The 18,899-nt window shown below is 46.3% G+C and overlaps 1 protein-coding gene across 1 annotated transcript in view; it reads left to right on the forward strand.

The window, feature by feature from the left end:
* The first annotated feature begins 441 nt into the window (after window positions 1-441).
* The window catches only part of ITGAL (integrin subunit alpha L), a 40,860-nt gene continuing 22,402 nt past the window's right edge, over window positions 442-18,899 (forward strand). Inside the window, exons 1-12 of the mRNA XM_061210152.1 lie at window positions 442-496; window positions 1,543-1,645; window positions 2,252-2,346; window positions 2,456-2,523; window positions 5,275-5,392; window positions 5,517-5,647; window positions 6,853-6,998; window positions 10,275-10,407; window positions 10,567-10,717; window positions 14,154-14,227; window positions 14,309-14,441; window positions 18,569-18,720. Coding sequence (XP_061066135.1) covers window positions 442-496; window positions 1,543-1,645; window positions 2,252-2,346; window positions 2,456-2,523; window positions 5,275-5,392; window positions 5,517-5,647; window positions 6,853-6,998; window positions 10,275-10,407; window positions 10,567-10,717; window positions 14,154-14,227; window positions 14,309-14,441; window positions 18,569-18,720 — 1,359 coding nt within the window. The remainder of the gene's footprint in view (window positions 497-1,542; window positions 1,646-2,251; window positions 2,347-2,455; window positions 2,524-5,274; window positions 5,393-5,516; window positions 5,648-6,852; window positions 6,999-10,274; window positions 10,408-10,566; window positions 10,718-14,153; window positions 14,228-14,308; window positions 14,442-18,568; window positions 18,721-18,899) is intronic.

Consider the following 18,899-nt stretch of genomic DNA (forward strand, 5'->3'; position numbering starts at 1 on the left):
TTATTTTTTTTCAATCCTCCTTCTTTTTTGTGGCTACATAGCATTCCATTACGGTTGTACCACAGTTCATCTGACCAATCCTCCACTGAGCTTTAACGAATCTTAAGTTTGTGCGCTGGTGAAGGACTGAGACACAGCAGCTCTCGGGCAGCACTACTGTGCTGCCTGCCCCTGGATGATAAGAAAATGCAAGCAGGCACAGGAAGTGTCTTTAACCTGCTTACACTTCCTCTCTGAACCCATGCGGTTTCACAACCCCTCCAGGCACAACCCTCTCTCCCCCAGTGCAGTGTCACCAGCCTGGCGCCTCTGTGAGAAAGTTCCACTGCAAGAGGCCCCGGGGCATTATCATTTCCCTCTTTCACCCTGTCTAGGTTGCCAGTAAATCCCAAGAGCCCTCTGAGACTGCACCTGGGTCGGGTCCCTCCAGCCCCTTGAAAGATGAATTCCTGCATCATGGTGATAAGGCTGCTGCTGTCTGGGCCTTTTCTCTTCGGTAGGCAAGAGGGGTGGGGAGGGGAGGGGACATGTGTCTGTGCCCAGGGAAACTGCAAGGCTTTGTGGAACCAGAATAAATGAGCAGCTGTTTTAAGTGTGGGATTGGCCACAGGTAACGTGGGGCCCAGGAATCCTGGAGGGAGAAGGGGGAAAAGAAAGAAAGTCAGAGTCCAAAGTATAGGCAAGGTCTGAAGGAAAAGACAGAAAAGGGAGACAAAGGTGGCAGCAGTGAGAGACGGGGCAGTGTGCCCTTAAAAAAGGGGGATGGTTAATGGGTATGGACAGCTGGTCTAGGGTCTGGTCCTACCCATGGTTCTACCTCTCTTTGCCATCTTAGGCAAGTCCCTTCCCCCTTTCTGGGGGGGCCAGCATCTCTGACATCTTAAGGTGCTGTGAAATGAGCCTGAGGCCTGGAAGGAAAGCAAGGCCAAAAAGGACAGTTTGGGGCTTAGGTGGGGGATGTGATGGGGGAATTTGAGATCTAATGGTTATGGCAGAGACTGGTCCATGGTGGGGTGGGGAGGGAGGGAGCATTACGTGAGTGAGGAGGCAGCTTCACAGGATCAGGGGATCTTGAACTTTCACGGGGAGGGAGTCTGAGGCTAATTATCTGAGTTTTCAGGGCGACGGGGCCCCAAGCCCAAGGGAGAAGTGGGTGTGTGTGGGGAGATGCACCCTGCCTTGGGGCATCCCCACCGCCTCGGGGGTTGGGGGGGCCTTTTGACCTCTCTTAGGGGCCTCCGCCTTCTCATCCTTCCTTCTTTGCTGATGGGCCAATCGGGAAGTTGTGTGTCCTCCCCAGGCCCTGGCGCTGCCAGAGTTCTGGGTAGTAGGGAATTGCTTCCACATTTCCTGGAGTCCAGGAGATGGGCTGCCAGCCCTGCCCCGGGTGTGGGCGGCCTGGGGAGAAGGAAGCGAGGTCTTTGGGGGTGAGGCCGCCCACTGGGGGCACGTGGGTTGCGGCCAATCAACGACCGCCGTTCCGGGGCGGTCGTGGGGGGGTCCCTGGCCGGAAGTGGCTGACCTGGTCCTGGTATCCCTCAGCCCCAACCTGGAGCTACAACCTGGATGTGCGACACGTGCAAAACTTCTCCATCCCACACGCCGGGAGGCATTTTGGGTACCGCGTCTTGCAGGTTGGAAACGGGTGAGCTGTCGCCGCAGGTCCTCCCTGCCCTGGCCAGGACCCTCCTGTTTCGAGGAGTCCGTGGTGGGACCCAAGCAACAGATAGTAGGATGAGGACCATCCATCATTAAAGCATCTTATAAGTGCCTAATAGAAGGGGATATGTATCACAACCCCTAAAACACTTTGCCACACTTCCTAGATTCCAGACTCTTTCCCAGACTAGACAGTGAGCTCCTTGATGGCAGAGATTTGGTTTTTCTCTCTAATCCCCACCCCTCCCTAGTACATACCACAGCCTAGCACATAGCAGGTAGGCCATAAATGACTTTTGAATTGTTGGCTGATTGAATGAACTCATAATGTGACGTTCTAGCAGATCATTCTCTGGGCCTCTGTTTTTCTGGACTGTAAATGGAAAAGATCCTTAACTTTCTAGAATTCTGTCATATTGGATTATTTATCTGGGATTCAATAGGGACGAGATGGGGGCTGAGGAGTCACCCAGAAGAGGAGTGGCTGAATTGCTTTGAGATATCCTGTGGGGGGTCCGAACCCCCTTAATAGGTAGGAGTGGGTGGGTAAAGGCCTGGGCAACTCCATCTCACAGATGCGATTTCTCATCAGGGTTGTCGTGGGAGCTCCAGGTGAGGGGAACAACATGGGAAACCTCTATCAGTGCCAGCCGGGCACTGGACACTGCCTGCCAGTCAGACTGAGTAGTGAGTAACTGATTTGGGAGCTGGGAGGAACGGTACCAGGAAATCGAGGCTGGCCCCATCACACCTGGATTGCCTAAGTTCCTCCAGATCAATCTTCTGGTGCCTGCAGGTTCCAACTATACCTCCAAGTACTTGGGAATGACCTTGGCGACAGACCCCACAAGTGACAGCCTTTTGGTAAGAGTTCTGTACAGTGTGATATCAGCGCCTGTGAAGCTTGATGCTAGGAAAGGGAGACAAACGAAAGAAAAAAATGGATTAAAGATCCTATAGAACAGCGGTCCCCAACCTTTTTGGCTCCAGGGACTGGTTTCGTGGAAGACAATTTTTCCACTGACTGGGCTGGCGGGGGGATGGGGGATGGTACAGGCGGTATTGCGAGCTATGGGAGGATGGTGAAGGGAAGCCATGGGGAGAGGCAGATGAAGGTTTGCTTGCTTGCTTGCCGCCGCTCGCCTCCAGCTGTGAGGCCCAGTTCCTAACAGGCCCCAGAAGGGTAGCGGTCCACGGACCGAGGGGGTGGGGACCCGTGCTAAGCCAGAAAGAGAAAAACAAATACAGTATGCTAACACATATATATGGAATCTAAGGGAAAAAAAAAAAAAGGTCATGAAGAACCTAGTGGCAAGACGGGAATAAAGACACAGACCTACTAGAGAATGGACTTGAGGATATGGGGAGGGGGAGGGGTAAGATGTGACAGGGTGAGAGAGTGGCATGGACATATATACACTACCAAATGTAAAATAGATAGCTAGTGGGAAGCAGCCGCATAGCACAGGGAGATCAGCTCGGTGATTTGTGACCACCTAGAGGGGTGGGATGGGGAGGGTGGGAGGGAGGGAGATGCAAGAGGGAAGAGATATGGGAACATGTGTATATGTATAACTGATTCACTTTGTTATAGGGCAGAAACTGACACACCATTGTAGAGCAATTATACTCCAATAAAGATGTTTAAAAAAAAAAAAAAGAAGATTATAAGCATCAGAAAGATTCAGATTCAGTCAGTGTTTATTGAGAACCATCTATCAGTCAGCTATTTTTGAGACCTTAGTTATCTCAGTGTTTTTTCCAAATGTACAATATCTGTGACCGTTAATATACAAGATGATTTGTGGTGGTACACAACTTTTAATGTTTTAATAGTCATATATTTATTTAATGGCTTATTAGAAAAAATATTCAACAGGTACATTAAATTCATGATTTCTTGGCTCGCATTGCACAGGATGAGGCTAAAGTTTAAAAAAGTAAATTTTAAACAACAAGTTCCTCTTGGGTTTTTCTTTTGTTTTTTGTTTTTGTTTTTAATTTTATTGAAGTATAATTGATTTACAATGTTGTGTCAATTTCTGCTATACAGCATAGTGACTCAGTTATACATATGTTCTTTTTCACATTCTTTTCCATTATGGTTTATCACAGGATATTGAATATAGTTTCCTGTGCCGTACAGTAGGACCTTGTTGTTTATACATCCTATATATAATAGTTTGCATCTGCTAATCCCAAACTCCCAATCCTTCCCTCCTCCATCCTCCCTCCCCCAATAAGGTCCTATAGTATAGCACAGGGAACTATATTTAATATCCTGTCGTAAACCATAATGGAAAAGAAAATATGGAAAAGAACGTGTATATATATATATCTGAATCACTTTGCTGTACTCCAAAAACTAACACAACATTGTAAATCAACCATACTTCAATTTTTTTAAAAGAGTAAATTTTGGGCTTCCCTGGTGGTGCAGTGGTTGAGAATCTGCCTGCCAATGCAGGGGACACGGGTTCGAGCCCTGGTCTGGGAAGATCCCACATGCCGCGGAGCAACTAGGCCCGTGAGCCACAACTACTGAGCCTGCGCGTCTGGAGCCTGTGCTCCGCAACAAGAGAGGCCGCGATAATGAGAGGCCCGCGCACCGCGGTGAAGAGTGGCCCCCACTTGCCACAACTAGAGAAAGCCCTTGCACAGAAACGAAGACCCAACACAGCCATAAATAAATAAATAAATAAATAATTTTTTTTAAAAAAGGTAAATTTTAGTTAAATAAAATATTAAGTAAATAATAGTGTGGATGATATGCCCATATGACAGAAATTGTGAACTGGTACACAAACGCCTAAAGTTTGGGAAACACTGCCTTATCTCTTTTAATCCTCAAGACACTCAGGTGAGACAGGGATCAGTATACAGATTTTACACATGAGGAAACAGGACCAAAGGGGTTAAAAGACCTGGTCAAGGTCACATGGTTTTAAAGAGGTAGAGCCAGGATTTGAATATAATTCCTATTTGATTACAAGTCCATTACTCTTTACAGTTCATCCCAACAGCATCCTTCTGACACAGGTATATGAGAAATAGAAAGCTAAGCGAGTGAAATATTTATCCAGTATTTAATTGGAGCTTGATTACTTAGCTGCTCTTACATGCCAGGCATTGTGCTGGGTTCTGATGGGGGAAGGGGAGTGAGATACAAAGACCATGACATGAGCCCTGACTTTCAAGAAATTACAGTCTGGCAGGAAAGATAGTCATAAATGAAAGAAACATCATTGTATATTCTGGGAATAGGGAGTCATTTGATTTGGCTTAAACACAGAATGTGTAATTGGAAATAGAAGAGGATGGGTTTGGAAATGTAGGATAGTGCCTACTGTAAACTATATGAATGCCGAACTAAGGAATTTAGACTTCGTCCTATAGGCAGCGAGCATCCGTTGGCATATAACATTGGTAGTGGGGATGGAGAGACTGATACAAGATGCCTGGAGGCTGAATTACCTTGCCTTGGTAACCAGTTGGATGATGGGAATGAGGTCGGGGGATGATGACCCTGAAGGTTCTTGTTCTTGGTTGATGATGCCCAGAAGACACACAGCAAGAGGAAGCCCCAACCTTTTTAAAAATCTTTGATTCCTTCAGGCCTGTGACCCTGGACTGTCTCGGACATGTGACCAGAACATCTATCTAAGTGGCCTGTGTTACCTCCTCCGCCAGAATCTGAGGGGTCCGGTGCTGCAAGGGCACCCTGGTTATCAGGGTAAGGAACGGGGGATCCAGTGGGTAAAAATACCTCCAAGTGGTTGCCCATACATGGGAACTGGCATGGGCAGGCCAACCCTCAGAGACCCTTTACCAAGTCCCTCTGTGTCTGGCCTCTGTAGAATGTATAAAGGGCAACGTAGACTTGGTATTTCTGTTTGATGGCTCAAGGAGCTTGCAGCAAGATGAATTTCAGAAAATTCTGGACTTCATGAAGGATGTGATGAAGAAACTCAGCAACTCTTCCTACCAGGTAAATATATTAGTTAGGATTCCTGGTTGTAGGCAATAGATGCCTACCTGAGCTAGCTAAGGGCATAAAGGGAAAATTTAGTACAAGGTGTCTCTAGAACCTAAGGGCATGGCTATTACTGGACGTCTGCTTCCAGGATTCTCCCTAATTCTCATTTCTGTTTCTTTTTGGCTCTTGCTTCCTTCTCTCTTTCTCTTTCTCTCTGTAGACTGGCTCTCAGCTTCTTTAGATCACATGGGCCTGTGGAAAGCTCCCAAGTTCACATGTTAAAGTTTCAGGAGGAGGTTTTTTTTTTTCCCCAATCTTCCTCTCAAGCAACCCCTCCCTCTGCAAATTCCAGTTTCTCAGAGAAGAGATTCTGACTGGCCTCACCTCAGTCCCAGCCAACTGTATCCTGTTTAGCAGGGTCACTCAGCAGAAATATGGTTGCTGGGAGCCATCTCTATTGATGAGGTAGGCAGAACCCAGAGAACCGGAGCCCAGCAGACAGCGCTCCATAAGGGGTTCCAGGTTGATTTATTTCTGTGTTTGTTTATATACAGCCTCATTTTCAAAAGAATGATTCGAGGGACTTCCCTGGTGAATCCATGCTTCCACTGCAGGGGGCATGGGTTCCATCCTTGGTCGGGGAACCAAGATCCTGCATGCTGAGAGGTGTGGCCAAAAAAACAAAACAAAACAAAACGAAACAAAACAAAAGAATGATTCAAGGCAGGAATGTGGAGTTGGGTTGCCCAGGTCCTGGATAAGAAGTAGAGATGGGTGGGACTTCCCTGGTGGTGCAGTGGTTAAGAATCCGCCTGCCAATGCAGGGGCCACGGGTTCAAGCCCTGGTCCGGGAAGATCTCACATGCCGCGGAGCAACTAAGCCTGTGTACCACAGCTACTGAGCCTGTGCTCTAGAGCCCATGAGCCACAACTACTGAGCCAGCATGCCACAACTACTGAAGCCTGCGCGCCTAGAGCCCGTGCTTTGCAACAGGAGAAGCCACCACAATGAGAAGCCCGCGCACCACAACGAAGAGTAGCCCCCGCTTGCCACAAGTAGAGAAAGCCTGAGCGCAGCAATGAAGACCCAACGCAGCCAAAAATAAATAAATAAATTTATAAAATAAAACAAACTTATTAAAAAAAAAGTAGAGATTGGCGCAAACAAGTGGGAAGGACTATGTAATGACATTTTTTGTCTTCCTTCCTTTTTCTAGTTTGCGGCTGTTCAGTTTTCCTCAACCTACAAAACAGAATTTACTTTCTTGGATTATGTTAAATGGAAGGACCCTGATATTCTGCTTGCCAAAGTCAAACACATGCACCTGTTGACCAACACCTTTGGTGCCATCAACTATGTCGCGTGAGTTCCCTTTTGTGAGAGAGCCCATCCGTCGGTTGTTCTGTGTGTACTAGCTCCTTCAAGTTGCAAGGTGTAGGAACTCAACAGGTGGGTTCAGCAAGGGGCAGGTTATTGTAAGCATTCTAGTGGAGCAATTATATTCCAGGTTCTTTATTATTATTATTATTGAAGTATATAGTTGATTTACAATATTGTGTTATAGTCCAGGTTCTTTTGATTTTTTTTAATTTTTATTTATTTATTTATTTTTGGCCACGCCACGTGGCTTGTGGGATCTTAGTTCCCCGACCAGGGATTGAAGCCAGGCCCTGGGCAGTGAAAGCACAGACTCCTAACAACTGGACCGCTAGGGAATTCCGGGGTTCTTTTGATTATAACAGGACTCTACACCAACTAAATCCCAAAGGGGAATTCATGAGAGGATGCAGGGATAGCTCATGAACCTTTGGGACAGAGAATATTTCCAGGCCTCATGAGGGATTAGAACCAGAACTTGAAAAGAGATTGTGAATGATGGCAGCCACGGTAGAGTCACATCTTAGTTGGGGATCAGCTTTTGAAGTCAGTGTATGAATACAAATCTCAAAGAGTCAAATTATTTTTGAATTATTCTTTGAATTGTTCATCAGAGTCAATATATCCAAGTCCCATATTGGAAATTAGCATATCCTGATTTTCTAAACCTACTGACCCAGAGTTGGATCAGATTACTGTGTTTAAATTGAGGCCTAGATGAATGTAGTTGGACTGTGTTAAAGGGCCATATTGTGTATTTTAAAAATACCTGTATTTAAACATTAGAGTGGCCATGGAAACTGAGACCACTTTGGGGAATAAGAGAATTACATCTCTTATCTCATGCTCCCCCAGGGCATACGCTCAGATTGAGTGAAATAGCAGAAAGGATCTCCTGTACTATTACACTTATATTTTTCATTTATATTTCTTTGCCAAGCATGTATAGTTGGATTTGCATAAGTTAAACATGCATGTGATGTATCTCGAGACTCTGCATGTGTTTCCAGCTCTTTTCTTCTGGGGCTTACTTGACCTGTCATGTCTACTTCATTCTTCTCTCTGTAGATTGCTCTGGTGGGTACATGATCAAACAATGTCCATTGAAAAAATGGCAGCCTCAGTTCCTCAATTCAGGTAAACAACCTGAATTCTAGCTTCCAGGAGAGGAAATCTGATTGGCTGAGCCTAGATTGTGTGTCCATGGGTCAACCCAGCTCAGGTCTTGTTCTACTTCATGGCATAGAGTCACATGGATTCAGGAGTCCCACCTCCATTGGGAAAGGGGCAGTTCTTAGAGAACTGGGTCCCCACAGGATGGGAAGATACCCCAAAAGGTGTCAACTGTGGGAACAAAAAGAAGCGGTCATGGAAATGTATTTCATAAATAATTCTTGACCATCTGGCTGTGTGCCAGGCAGTGTTCCAGGTCAGGACTTGGCAGATTTTTTTCTATAAAGGGCCAAATAGTACTATTTTAGACTTTTGTGGCCACATAACAGTTATCTGTTGCATATTCTTTGTTTTTGTAATTCTTTAAAAACAAAAATATAAAAACCATTTTTAGCCCAGAGACCGTACAAAAACAAGCTGTGGGCTGGCTCTGGTCTGCAGGTTTTTGTTTGCCATTTTCTAGGTGCTAGGAATTAACAGTGAACGAAACAAAGAAAAGTCTCTGCCCTCCTGGAGCTTAACATTCTAGTAGGGGAGAGAAATGTAAGAAATAGGCTAAATAAGTAAATTGGATCATATAGTAGAAGATGTAAGTTTTACAAAGAAAAATAAAGCAATGTTCAGTAGGAAGATCAGGGAAGGTTACATCTGAGCAAAGACTTGGAGGTGAGGAAGCAGGCCATGTGGATACCTGAAGGAAGACTATTCCAGGCAGAGGGAACAGCAGAGGCCCTGATCCCATGCTTGGGATGTTCACAGAAGAACCAGGACACCAGTGTGGCTGGAAAGAAGTAAGTGATGAGTTCAAGTAGTAGGAGGTGAAGTCAGAGAGATCATCGAAGTCTGGATGAGGCCCTAGTGAGGACTTTGGCTTTTCCTCTGAGTGAGATGAGAATCATTGGTGGTTTTGATCAGAGGAGTGATAATCTGATTTATGTTTTTAAAAGGATCCCCCTGGCTGCAGGGTTGATATTAGACTGTGGAAGGGACAAGGGTGGAAACAGGATGCCAGTTCGCAGACTATTGAAAAATCCAGACGAGAGACGATAGTGGTTTAAACCAGGGTGGAAATCCATGAACAGGATCCATGATAGGCCATGTCCAGGTGGATGGAAGTTGGGGAAACATTTGCATCCGAGATAGAACAAGACGTGGTTTTGACCCCGCCCATCAGGTTCCTCTGTCTTTGGCAGCTTCCAAGTAGCTCTCCTGCCCTCCTCTCTGTATCTCTTCACCTCCCACTGTGGCCTCTCCAGGTGAGTTTCAGCTTCTGTTCCCAGTACAGGTCATGCCATAAGTCAGGGGTTGTGGATTGGCTGCTCTTGGATTAATTGTCCATCTTTGGTTAGCTGTCGGGTGAGGAGGGGAGGATGGTTCAAATAGAGCGGCTGTCCCAGTGGAAGCTGTGGGCAACCTGTCTTGCTTCAGAAGGAAGCTGTGGGCAGGGCAGGAATTTGGAGCCTCAGCCTGTCCAGAATTCAGTCCTTCCTTCTTTCTCTTCTACCGCATGCACTGAGCACCTACTCTGAGTCAGGAGCCAGAGATACAGCAGCAAATCTGGTTTGGGGAAAAACTGACACAGAAACAAGTCTCTCTGATTGCCTAGGAGATTTGCTGCAGCAGAGATGTACAGGTAGCCTGGCAATGGTAGGGGAGGCAGAAGGGGGTGTTATATGAGCTTTCTCTAGAAGAGTGGCTTTCCAATTTCCTTCTGCCGTGGAGCCCATCCTTCCACTGGAATCTCACCTAGATCACCAGCATATGTAACTGATTAAAGGGTAGTTGCCACGTGGTTGAAATGAAGAGTAGGAAGCCCAGAGTTTCCCCTCACTGCCCACAGACTCTGGGACAACCTCGTGGCTGCCCAGAATTCGGTTGAAGACCACTGGTCCAGAAGGAGGGATACGGCAACCAGGGTGAGGAAGGAGGTTCAGAAGAGAGCTTTGAAGACTGGGAATAGCTGTCTGGGAATTGTGAGAAGGGATTTGGCATAATCAGCAGGACAGTGACTTAATGAGCAGGGTGAGGGGGAGACCTCAGGTGATTTGCGGGGAGTCTCTCACATCCCCCCCCCCTTCCTGGACACAGGACCAAGGTGTTCCGGCAAGAGCTGGGGGCCCGACCAGATGCCACCAAAGTGCTTATCATCATCACTGACGGGGAAGCCACTGACAAAGCCAACATTGACGTGGCCAAAGACATCATCCGCTACATCATTGGGGTATGGGCTCCAGGTCCCTGCTTCTTCTTATGACCCATCTTCCCTCTCCTATTCCTGAACCCCTCTCCCTTTCTCCCTGGGGCCAGGGTCTTGTGAAAATAACAGAAAATTGGTCTGCCATTCTGGGGATGCTAGCTCTTCACTCTTCATTTCTTCCAGATTGGAAAGTATTTTAAGACCAAGGAAAGTCAGGAGACACTCCATGAATTTGCCTCAAAACCTGCGGAGGAGTTTGTAAAGATTCTGGACACATTTGAGAAGCTGAAAGATCTATTCACCGAGCTGCAAAAAAAGATCTATGTCATTGAAGGTGAGTGGCAGACCCTGGAAGAGAGGGTTCAGGGGGATGTATACAGAACCTCACCTGGGACATTAGATTAAGGACACGCGGAATAATAATCACGGGAGCTTACAGAGCATCTGCCACTGTGTTAAGAGCTCTCCGGTTAAAAGACCTCAGGTAGGAACTTAGGGGAGGGTGATTTAGGAGCAGCCTCTATTTCCCTCTGAAAGTCTGTCTTCCTCTTGAAGCTCAGCCTGGTCCAGGATGGGTCCCCGAGCTGACCTATATCTTGTAGGCATCAGCTGAGCCATGTAGAATGACAATAATCCCTTCCTCTCCTCACTCAGCTCCCTCATTGTCACTTGTCCTGGGCCTCAAATTATTTAAGACGGGCAAGCAGGCAGGGGCCAAGTGCAAGGAGCCCACAGGCCCTCTTCTTTGGCCCAGAATAAGAGAAGGTTTGATTGTAGTTGCCAGATGGAGGACTGCCTATGGGAGAGTATTTCCCCAGGTAGCTTAGTCTGCTGAAAGGTACCTGATTCCCCCAGGAAGCCCCTTCACTAGGACACAGCCTTGGTGTTCAGTTCACTTGAAGAGGCAATGTATTATATTTAATGGGACCAGGCAAACCTGCTCAAGAATTCACTCTGCCTGTGCTGTGTGACCTCAGCCAGGTGACTTTCCCTCTCCGAGGCTCATTGTTCTCTGTTAAAGGGGGATAGTGATACCAGTCTCAGGGGGTTGTAAGGTTTAACTGCTGTATTCATTTCCTAGGGCTGCTGTAACAAAGTACCAAAAACTAGGTGGCTTAAAGCAAGAGAAATGAAAAAAAAAAAAATAGCAAGAGAAATGTGTTGTCTTGCAGTTCTGGAGGCTAGAAGTCAGAAATCAAAGGTTTGACAGGGCCATGCTCCTTGTGGTGGTTTCGGAGAGAATCCTTCCCTGCCTCTTCTAACTTCTGGTGTTTGCTAACAGTCCTTGGTGTTCCTTGACTTGTAGCTGCATCACTCTGGTCGCCTGGCCGTCTTCTCCCTGTGTGTTTACCCATCGTCTTCTCTCTGTGTCTGTCCCTCTGTGTCCAAATTGCCCCTTTTAATAAGGACACCAGTCAGATTGGATCAGGGCCCACCCTAATGACCTCATTTTAACTTGATTACCTCTGAAAAGACCCTATTTCCAAATAAGGTCACATTCTGAGGTACTAGGGGTTAGGACTTAGACATCTTTTTTCAGGGAACACAATTCAAGCCCTAATGACTGCTTAGCAAAGTGCTTGGTACCTTGTAGACTCTTGATAAATCATAGCTCTTATCCTCTATCCTTCCCTGCCCTTACTCATCCTTCAGATCGTAGGTTAGATGTCATTCCCTCTGATAAGTTCTCGCTGATCCCAAGTCTGGGATCCCATGTGCTGCTTTAACCATTGTACATTCCCTGTCACAGCCCCTGTGACATACATTGTATTAAGAACTCTCTATTAGGGGACTTCCCTGGTGGTCCAGTGGTTAAGAATCCGCCTTCCAATGCAGGGGATGCGGTTTCGATCCCTGGTCAGGGAACTAAGATCCCACATGCCGCAGGGCAACTAAGCCCGGGCACCACAACGAAAGATCCCACATGCCACAGCTAAGACCTGACGCGTCAAAAAAATAAATTAAAAAAAAAAAAAAAAGAGCTCTCTATTAGATGTCTGTCTCCCACACTAAACTGAGAGGTTTAGTGACAAGTATTGTGCCCACTTTCCCACCCTTGTATCCCTGGCACCAAATATTTAGTGACTCTAAATGTTTCTTCAGTGAATGAACAAATCTTCATAATAATTGCTATGGTTCTTGAAAGCTTACAGGTAACAGGCACTTTATCTATATCATTGAATCGGTCCTTCTCAGTATCCTTGCAAGGCTGGTGGTATTATTTTCATTTTATTTATTCATGCTGGCAACAACCATGGAGCAGGCACTGTGAATCAGACTCTCAGGGATATTGCCAACATAGAACTCATATTCAGGTTGGATAAAGAAAGACAGTAAACAAACAGGATGATTCAAGATTGTGGTAAGTGCTATAAAGAAAATGAGTAAAGTGATAAGACAGCTTTAATTGAAAGAAGCCACTTTAAATAAGCTTTTCAAGGAAGGCCTTTCTGAGATGCAATTTTTTTTTGGCCACGCCGCGCAGCTTGCGGGATCTCAGTTCCCTGACCAGGGATTGAACCTGAGCCAGCAGTGAAAGCCCGGAATCCTAACCACTAGACCACCAGGGAAATCCTGTGAGGTGCTTTTTTTAAAAGTGAGGTAAAATTCACTGAGATAACTTTTGAGCTGAGGCATGAAAGATGAGAATCAGACAGCCATGGGAGAAGTGTGGGCAAAGGGCATTATAGTCAGAGAGAAGATCAAGTGCAAAGGCCAGGAGATGGGGCAGGGCTCGGTGTGCTGGAGGAACAGGAAAAAAGGTCAGTGTAATAGCAGTGTGGGGAGTAAGGGAGACAGAAGTTTGGAGAAGAAGACAGGGGCCTCCCAGCTCCTCATGAGTTTGGATTTTAGTCTTCAGACCAATGAGAAGTTACGAAGGATTTTAAGAAAGGGAAAGATGAGGTCTGATGTACATTTTTAAAAAAGAGTACACAACTTGCTCTGTGAAAAAAGGCATAGAAAGAGGAAGAATGAAGTCAAAGGGGCTTCCCTGGAGGTCCAGTGGTTAGGACTCTGCACTTCCACTGTAGCGGGCACAGGTTTGAGCCCTGGTCAGGCAACTAATAACCCATGTGCTGTGCAGCATGGCCAAAAAAATAATAAATTTAATTAAAAAAAAAAAGAAAAGAATGAAGTCAAAGAGACCAAATTAGCAAGCTCCTGCCTTAGTCAGGCACAAGAGGAGGATGGCTTGGGCCAGTGTGGCGGTGATACAGACGATTCACAGAAGTGGGCAGATGTGTTTTGCAGGTAGAACTATCATGATTTGGTCATGTGTTGGAGGTAGAATGGAGGGAAAAGGGAAGAATCAAGGTTGTTTCCGGGGCTTTTAGCGTGAGTCACTAGGTGGGTGTGGGGTGCTATTCATTGAAGAGGGCAAGCCTGAGTAGGAGCAGAAATCAAGAGCTGCCTCTTAGACGTGCTGAGTCGGGGAACGGAATATCCACACCTGGGGCGCGTGGAGAGTCACGGGAGACTCAGGGCATAAGTCGCTTCCCCGTCTGACGCTAAAGTTCATGCTCTTGGGAATTCCCTGGCAGCCCAGTTGTTAGGACTTGGCACTCTCACTGCCAGGGCCCCGGGTTCGATCCCTGGTCGGGGAACTAAAATCCCATAAGCTGCACAGAGCTGCCAAAAAAAAAAAAGTTCATGCTCTTTCTACCTTGCCTACGGGTAGATGCTGTGTTTTTTTCCTCAGTCCTTTCTTGAGCATCACAGTTTTCACTGCTCCTTGGGTCTCGGCCCTTTCTCCCTACCTCGTCCCTCAGGCACAAGCAAACAAGACCTGACATCCTTCAACATGGAGCTGTCCTCCAGCGGGATCAGCGCGGACCTCAGCAGGGTGAGTGGCAGGCCTGACACTACCGGCTGAGGGATGTGGTGGGAACGCAGCTGACCCGCACTCATCTCCCTCCCTGGGCAGGGCCATGGCATTGTAGGGGCCGCTGGAGCCAAGGACTGGGCTGGGGGCTTTCTCGATCTGAAGACAGACCTGCGGGGTGATACATTTGTTGGGAATGAACCATTGACACCAGAAGTGAGGGCAGGATATTTGGGTGAGTACTTCTCTTTCCTGCTGGGTTCTTTCAGCTTTGGGGAACCAGGGAGTCACTCAGATTGACTTTCGAAATAATAATGAAAACAATTAAGCAACAACATGAACAAACTCAGTTTAAATATGGTTATAATAGTCTTCATTTTTCCCTTACTAACCCCTCACCTGTGTATTAATCATGTTTTTATTTTCTGTACCTTATGATGCTTTGACATCTTGTGGCCTTGCTAATCCTGGAGAGACTTCTCCTCCCAGGGCCAGCTAATTCCTACAGGTAGGAAACAACTTGCCTGGGAGCAGGCCTTCCATAAGCCAAATGGCCAAACCAGACACTGCATCCCAACCACCCTTTTATCTAACTTTCACACACCAGGCCAGTATCTACCCTGACGTAAATCACTCCAGGCCCAGGTACTAGACAACTGAAGACCACCTCTATAGCCCAGAGCCTGCCAACATTATTCAAACCGTCCAGTCCTAAGCTTGTTCAAACTTGCCTTGCCTCCCTCATTCCTTCCCACCGAAACTGCAATAACGGCTCTGGGCCATTCTCCCCTTGCTCCTTCCACCCTGGTGCTTCTCCCATGTGGCCCTGCATGGCCTGCTGTGGCGCCTGCTTTGGGGAGCTGTGAGTGATAAACTTTTTTCAATGGCAGTGACTTCTCTGTGTCGTTACTCAGTTATACCTATAAATTAAATCCCGAGTCCATTTTAAAACAACCTGCCTCATCGGTGGGAGGACCAGCCCCTCCTCCGTGAGGCTTCCTCCCCTTGAATTGTCCAGGAACTCCAGGGTTGATTCAGTCTCAAGAGTTCTCAGATGCCAAGCACAGAGGAAACGAGGCTGGTCAATCCACAACTGCTGTTGCTTCTCTCTGCCTCATGGTGTCTTGTCCTGCATAGTCCTGGGGATGCTGTCCATCCAAGCCGACGCCAGTCTCAGGAGCAGAACGGCTTCACCCTTGTGCTTGGGGTTATAGCTCTTCTCGTTCACTTTCAAAGAGTCAGCCTGTCTCAAGGCACGAACTGACTCCAAGAGCCCTGGGATAGGAGTGCTTCCAGATTCTACCTCCTCATAGATCTAGAACCACCACCCTCCACCCTGCCTCACCCATGACCCTTGCCTGGGGGTGGGCTCAGTACACAAAGATTATTGTTAAACTTTCAAAACACAAGATCTTATTAAATACTTTCCTCGGGAAAATTGGTGCTATTCATCGTGCATCTACCCTTACCCTTCTAAGGGAGACTGCCCTCAGTGATTTTTTTCCTTGTTTTCCTTTTCTTTTTCTTTACTGAGCAAGTATTATGTGCCAGGTACTGTTCTAAGTGCATGGCACATATTAAATTATTTTTATCTCATTTTATCCTCCCAACAACCCTGTAAGTAGGTATTTTTATCATCTCTGTTTTACAGATGAAGAAACTGAGCCCAGGAGACTTTAAATAACTTCCCCAGCATCACAGACTAGTAGGTGGAACCCAGGTAGTCCAGCCCCAAAGTCTGTGCTTAGTAACCACTGCACTTACACTGCAGCACCTACACTACTGCCTTCAAGGTGGTTTTCTGTTCTTCAGTATCCAGTTGGCCCTCTGCAGCTGCGGGTTCCACGTTTATCATCCATGGTTGGTTGAATCCCCAGATTTGGAAGCCGGGGATACCACGGGCCAATTGTGGGACTTTGAGCGTCTGTGGTGGATTTTGGTATCGGGGCAGGTCCTGGAACCAATCCCCTGCGGATACGTAGAGATGACTGTACTGCAAAATAGCTGGCAAAGTTGCTCACTGAATAAGAAGAAATAACCCAAAGTTGAATCTCTAGTTAGGCACCCATACCACTATATACACACACACAGATGTATGTGTGTGTTGTGTATATGTAGAAGTAAATATAATCTTGATTGCCTACTATGCTACTATCCTTCAGATCTTAGTTTAGATCTCACTAACATGGTGCTAAGCATTTTACATCCACGGTCTTATTTAATCCTCAAAACCCCCCTATAAGGTTGGTATTGTCCCAGGTTTTTTTTTAGACGAGAAGACTGAAGCTCAGACACATGAAGTAATTTACTCAAGATTAGACAGCCAGGAAGAAGTAATACTCAGATTAAAACCTTGTCTCTCTGATTTCAAAGGGCAAGTTCTTAACCCTTGTACTTCAGGAATATACATGAAGAAACAGGAGAGTGGTTCAGCCTCTTCACCCTTCCTCTCATGGACTATAGAGTCTCGGACATCTGTTTTTCTCATTCACTTTCAACTGCTCTGAGCAAAGAAGGTCATGTGGAGGAGGGATAAATTGGGAGATTGGGACTGACATATACACACTACTATACATAAAATAGATAACTAATAAGAACCTATTGTATAGCACAGGGAACTCTACTCAGTACTCTGTAATGACCTACATGGGAAAAGAATCTAAAAAAGTGGATATATGTATATGTATAACTGATTCATTTTGCTGTACAGTAGAAACTAACCTAACATTGCAAATCAACTGTACTCCAATAAAAATTAATTCAAAAAAAATAAAGAAGGTCAAACTGGGTCAATGAGTCATCTTCAGAGCATTCCTGTGAGGTGGCTCCTGGCTCCCGCCCAATCCCTGGTCCAGTTTCCTGCAGCATCTCCTCCAGCGTTTCATCAGTGTAGGAACAGAGGGCAGGGAACCTCAACCACAGGAGTTGTGAAGTATGTAGATAACCTCAGTGATATCTTGAAGCAGAAATGTTTTCAAGTCTCCTGCTTTTTTTTTTTCTTGAGGTATAGTTGATTTACAATAACATGTTAGTTTCAGGTGTACAAGATAGTGGTTCAAAAGTTTTATAGATTATGCTCCATTTATAGTTATTATAAAATATTGGCTATATTCTCTGTGCTGTACAATCACCACTCCTTATGTTTATTTACTTTAATTAATTAATTAATTAATTTTTGGCTGCGTTGGGTCTTCGTTGCTGCTCACGGGCTTTCTCTAGTTGCAGCGAGTGGGGTCTACTCTTCATTGTGGTGTGCAGGCTTCTCATTGCGGTGGCTTCCCTTGTTGCAGAGCATGGGCTCTAGGTGCACGGGCTCAGTAGTTGTGGCACGCGGACTCAGTAGTTGTGGTGCATGGGCTTAGTTGCTCCGCAGCATGTGGGATCTTCCTGGACCAGGGCTCGAACCCGTGTTCCCTACCCTGGCAGGCGGATTCTTAACCACCGCGCCACCAGGGAAGTCCACCACTCCTTATGTTTAAATTTCAGTATTTTTATTAGGCTATGTCTCCATGCTGATGGAGTCGTACTACGTTACCAAACTTTTTCATTGAAACGCATCTTTAATCTTTTCTACCAAATTTTTCTGCAAAAATTTTCACACTTTGAGAAAAGTTAATAGTACAGTGAATATCTATATACCCTTCACCTAGATTTATCAGTTGTTAACATTTGCCACATTTGCTTTATCTCTCTTTATATATATATACACATATATATGTAAAGAATAACATACATATGTATATATTATTTTATCAGTCAGGATTCTCCAGAGAAACAAAGCCCATAGGATATATCTATATGTATATCTGTATCTGTATCTCTATATAGATACATAATTCTTTTTCTCTCTTTTCCTATCTATCTATCTATCTATCATCTATAAAGAGATTGGTTTTAAGAAATTGGGTCATGCAATGTAGGGGCTGCCAAGTCTGAAACAGGGCAGGCTGGCAGTCTTGAGGCATCTGCTGCTTTATTTTTAATCTTCGTGCAAACTTTGCCTTCTTCTTACTAATATATTCCATTTCATTTTACTCTTTAAAAAGAAGGTAGTCTGCTTTATAAACCCTTAGGTGAACTGAGCCTCAGGAAGATGTTTACCCTGCAGTACGCGGCTGCTTCGTCCTGCGCATGCGTGTTGTCCACAGTGTGAGACATGCAGTCTTGGACCCTGACGGCACGATTTGTACTCCTCGGAGCACGTGGCTGCTCTTCTCGGGAGAAGGCCTTCTGGCTGTCTCAATGCATCTTTGCTGCTAACCCAGCTTCCCAGGGTCTCTGCCGCCTTTCCCCCTGGGTTTTACCTTCGTTCAGCAGCCGTTGTGTTCCTAACTCCAAGCCCCGTGCTCGCTCTCTCCTCAGGCTACACGGTGACCTGGCTGCCCTCCCGACGGACCCCGTCGCTGCTGGCAGCTGGAGCCCCCCGATACCAGCACGTGGGGCGGGTGTTGCTGTTCCAAGAGCCAAAGGGCGGAGAACCCTGGAGCCAAATCCAGAAAATAGATGGGATCCAGGTGAGCGTGATTGCAGGGGTGTCCGCCCAAGAGGGGGCTGGAGTGACACTAGTTATGCTTCCTGCTGTCTTCCAAACACGCATCCACTTGCTGAGCGCACGCCCTGTGCCGAGCACTGTCACATTTGTTCCCCTGCAAAGTCTCTGAGGTTAGCCTTGTCATCCCCACTTGCCAACTTA

Source organism: Eubalaena glacialis, chromosome 13, assembly GCF_028564815.1.
Source record: "Eubalaena glacialis isolate mEubGla1 chromosome 13, mEubGla1.1.hap2.+ XY, whole genome shotgun sequence".
In the NCBI taxonomy this organism is placed as follows: Eukaryota; Metazoa; Chordata; class Mammalia; order Artiodactyla; family Balaenidae; genus Eubalaena; species Eubalaena glacialis.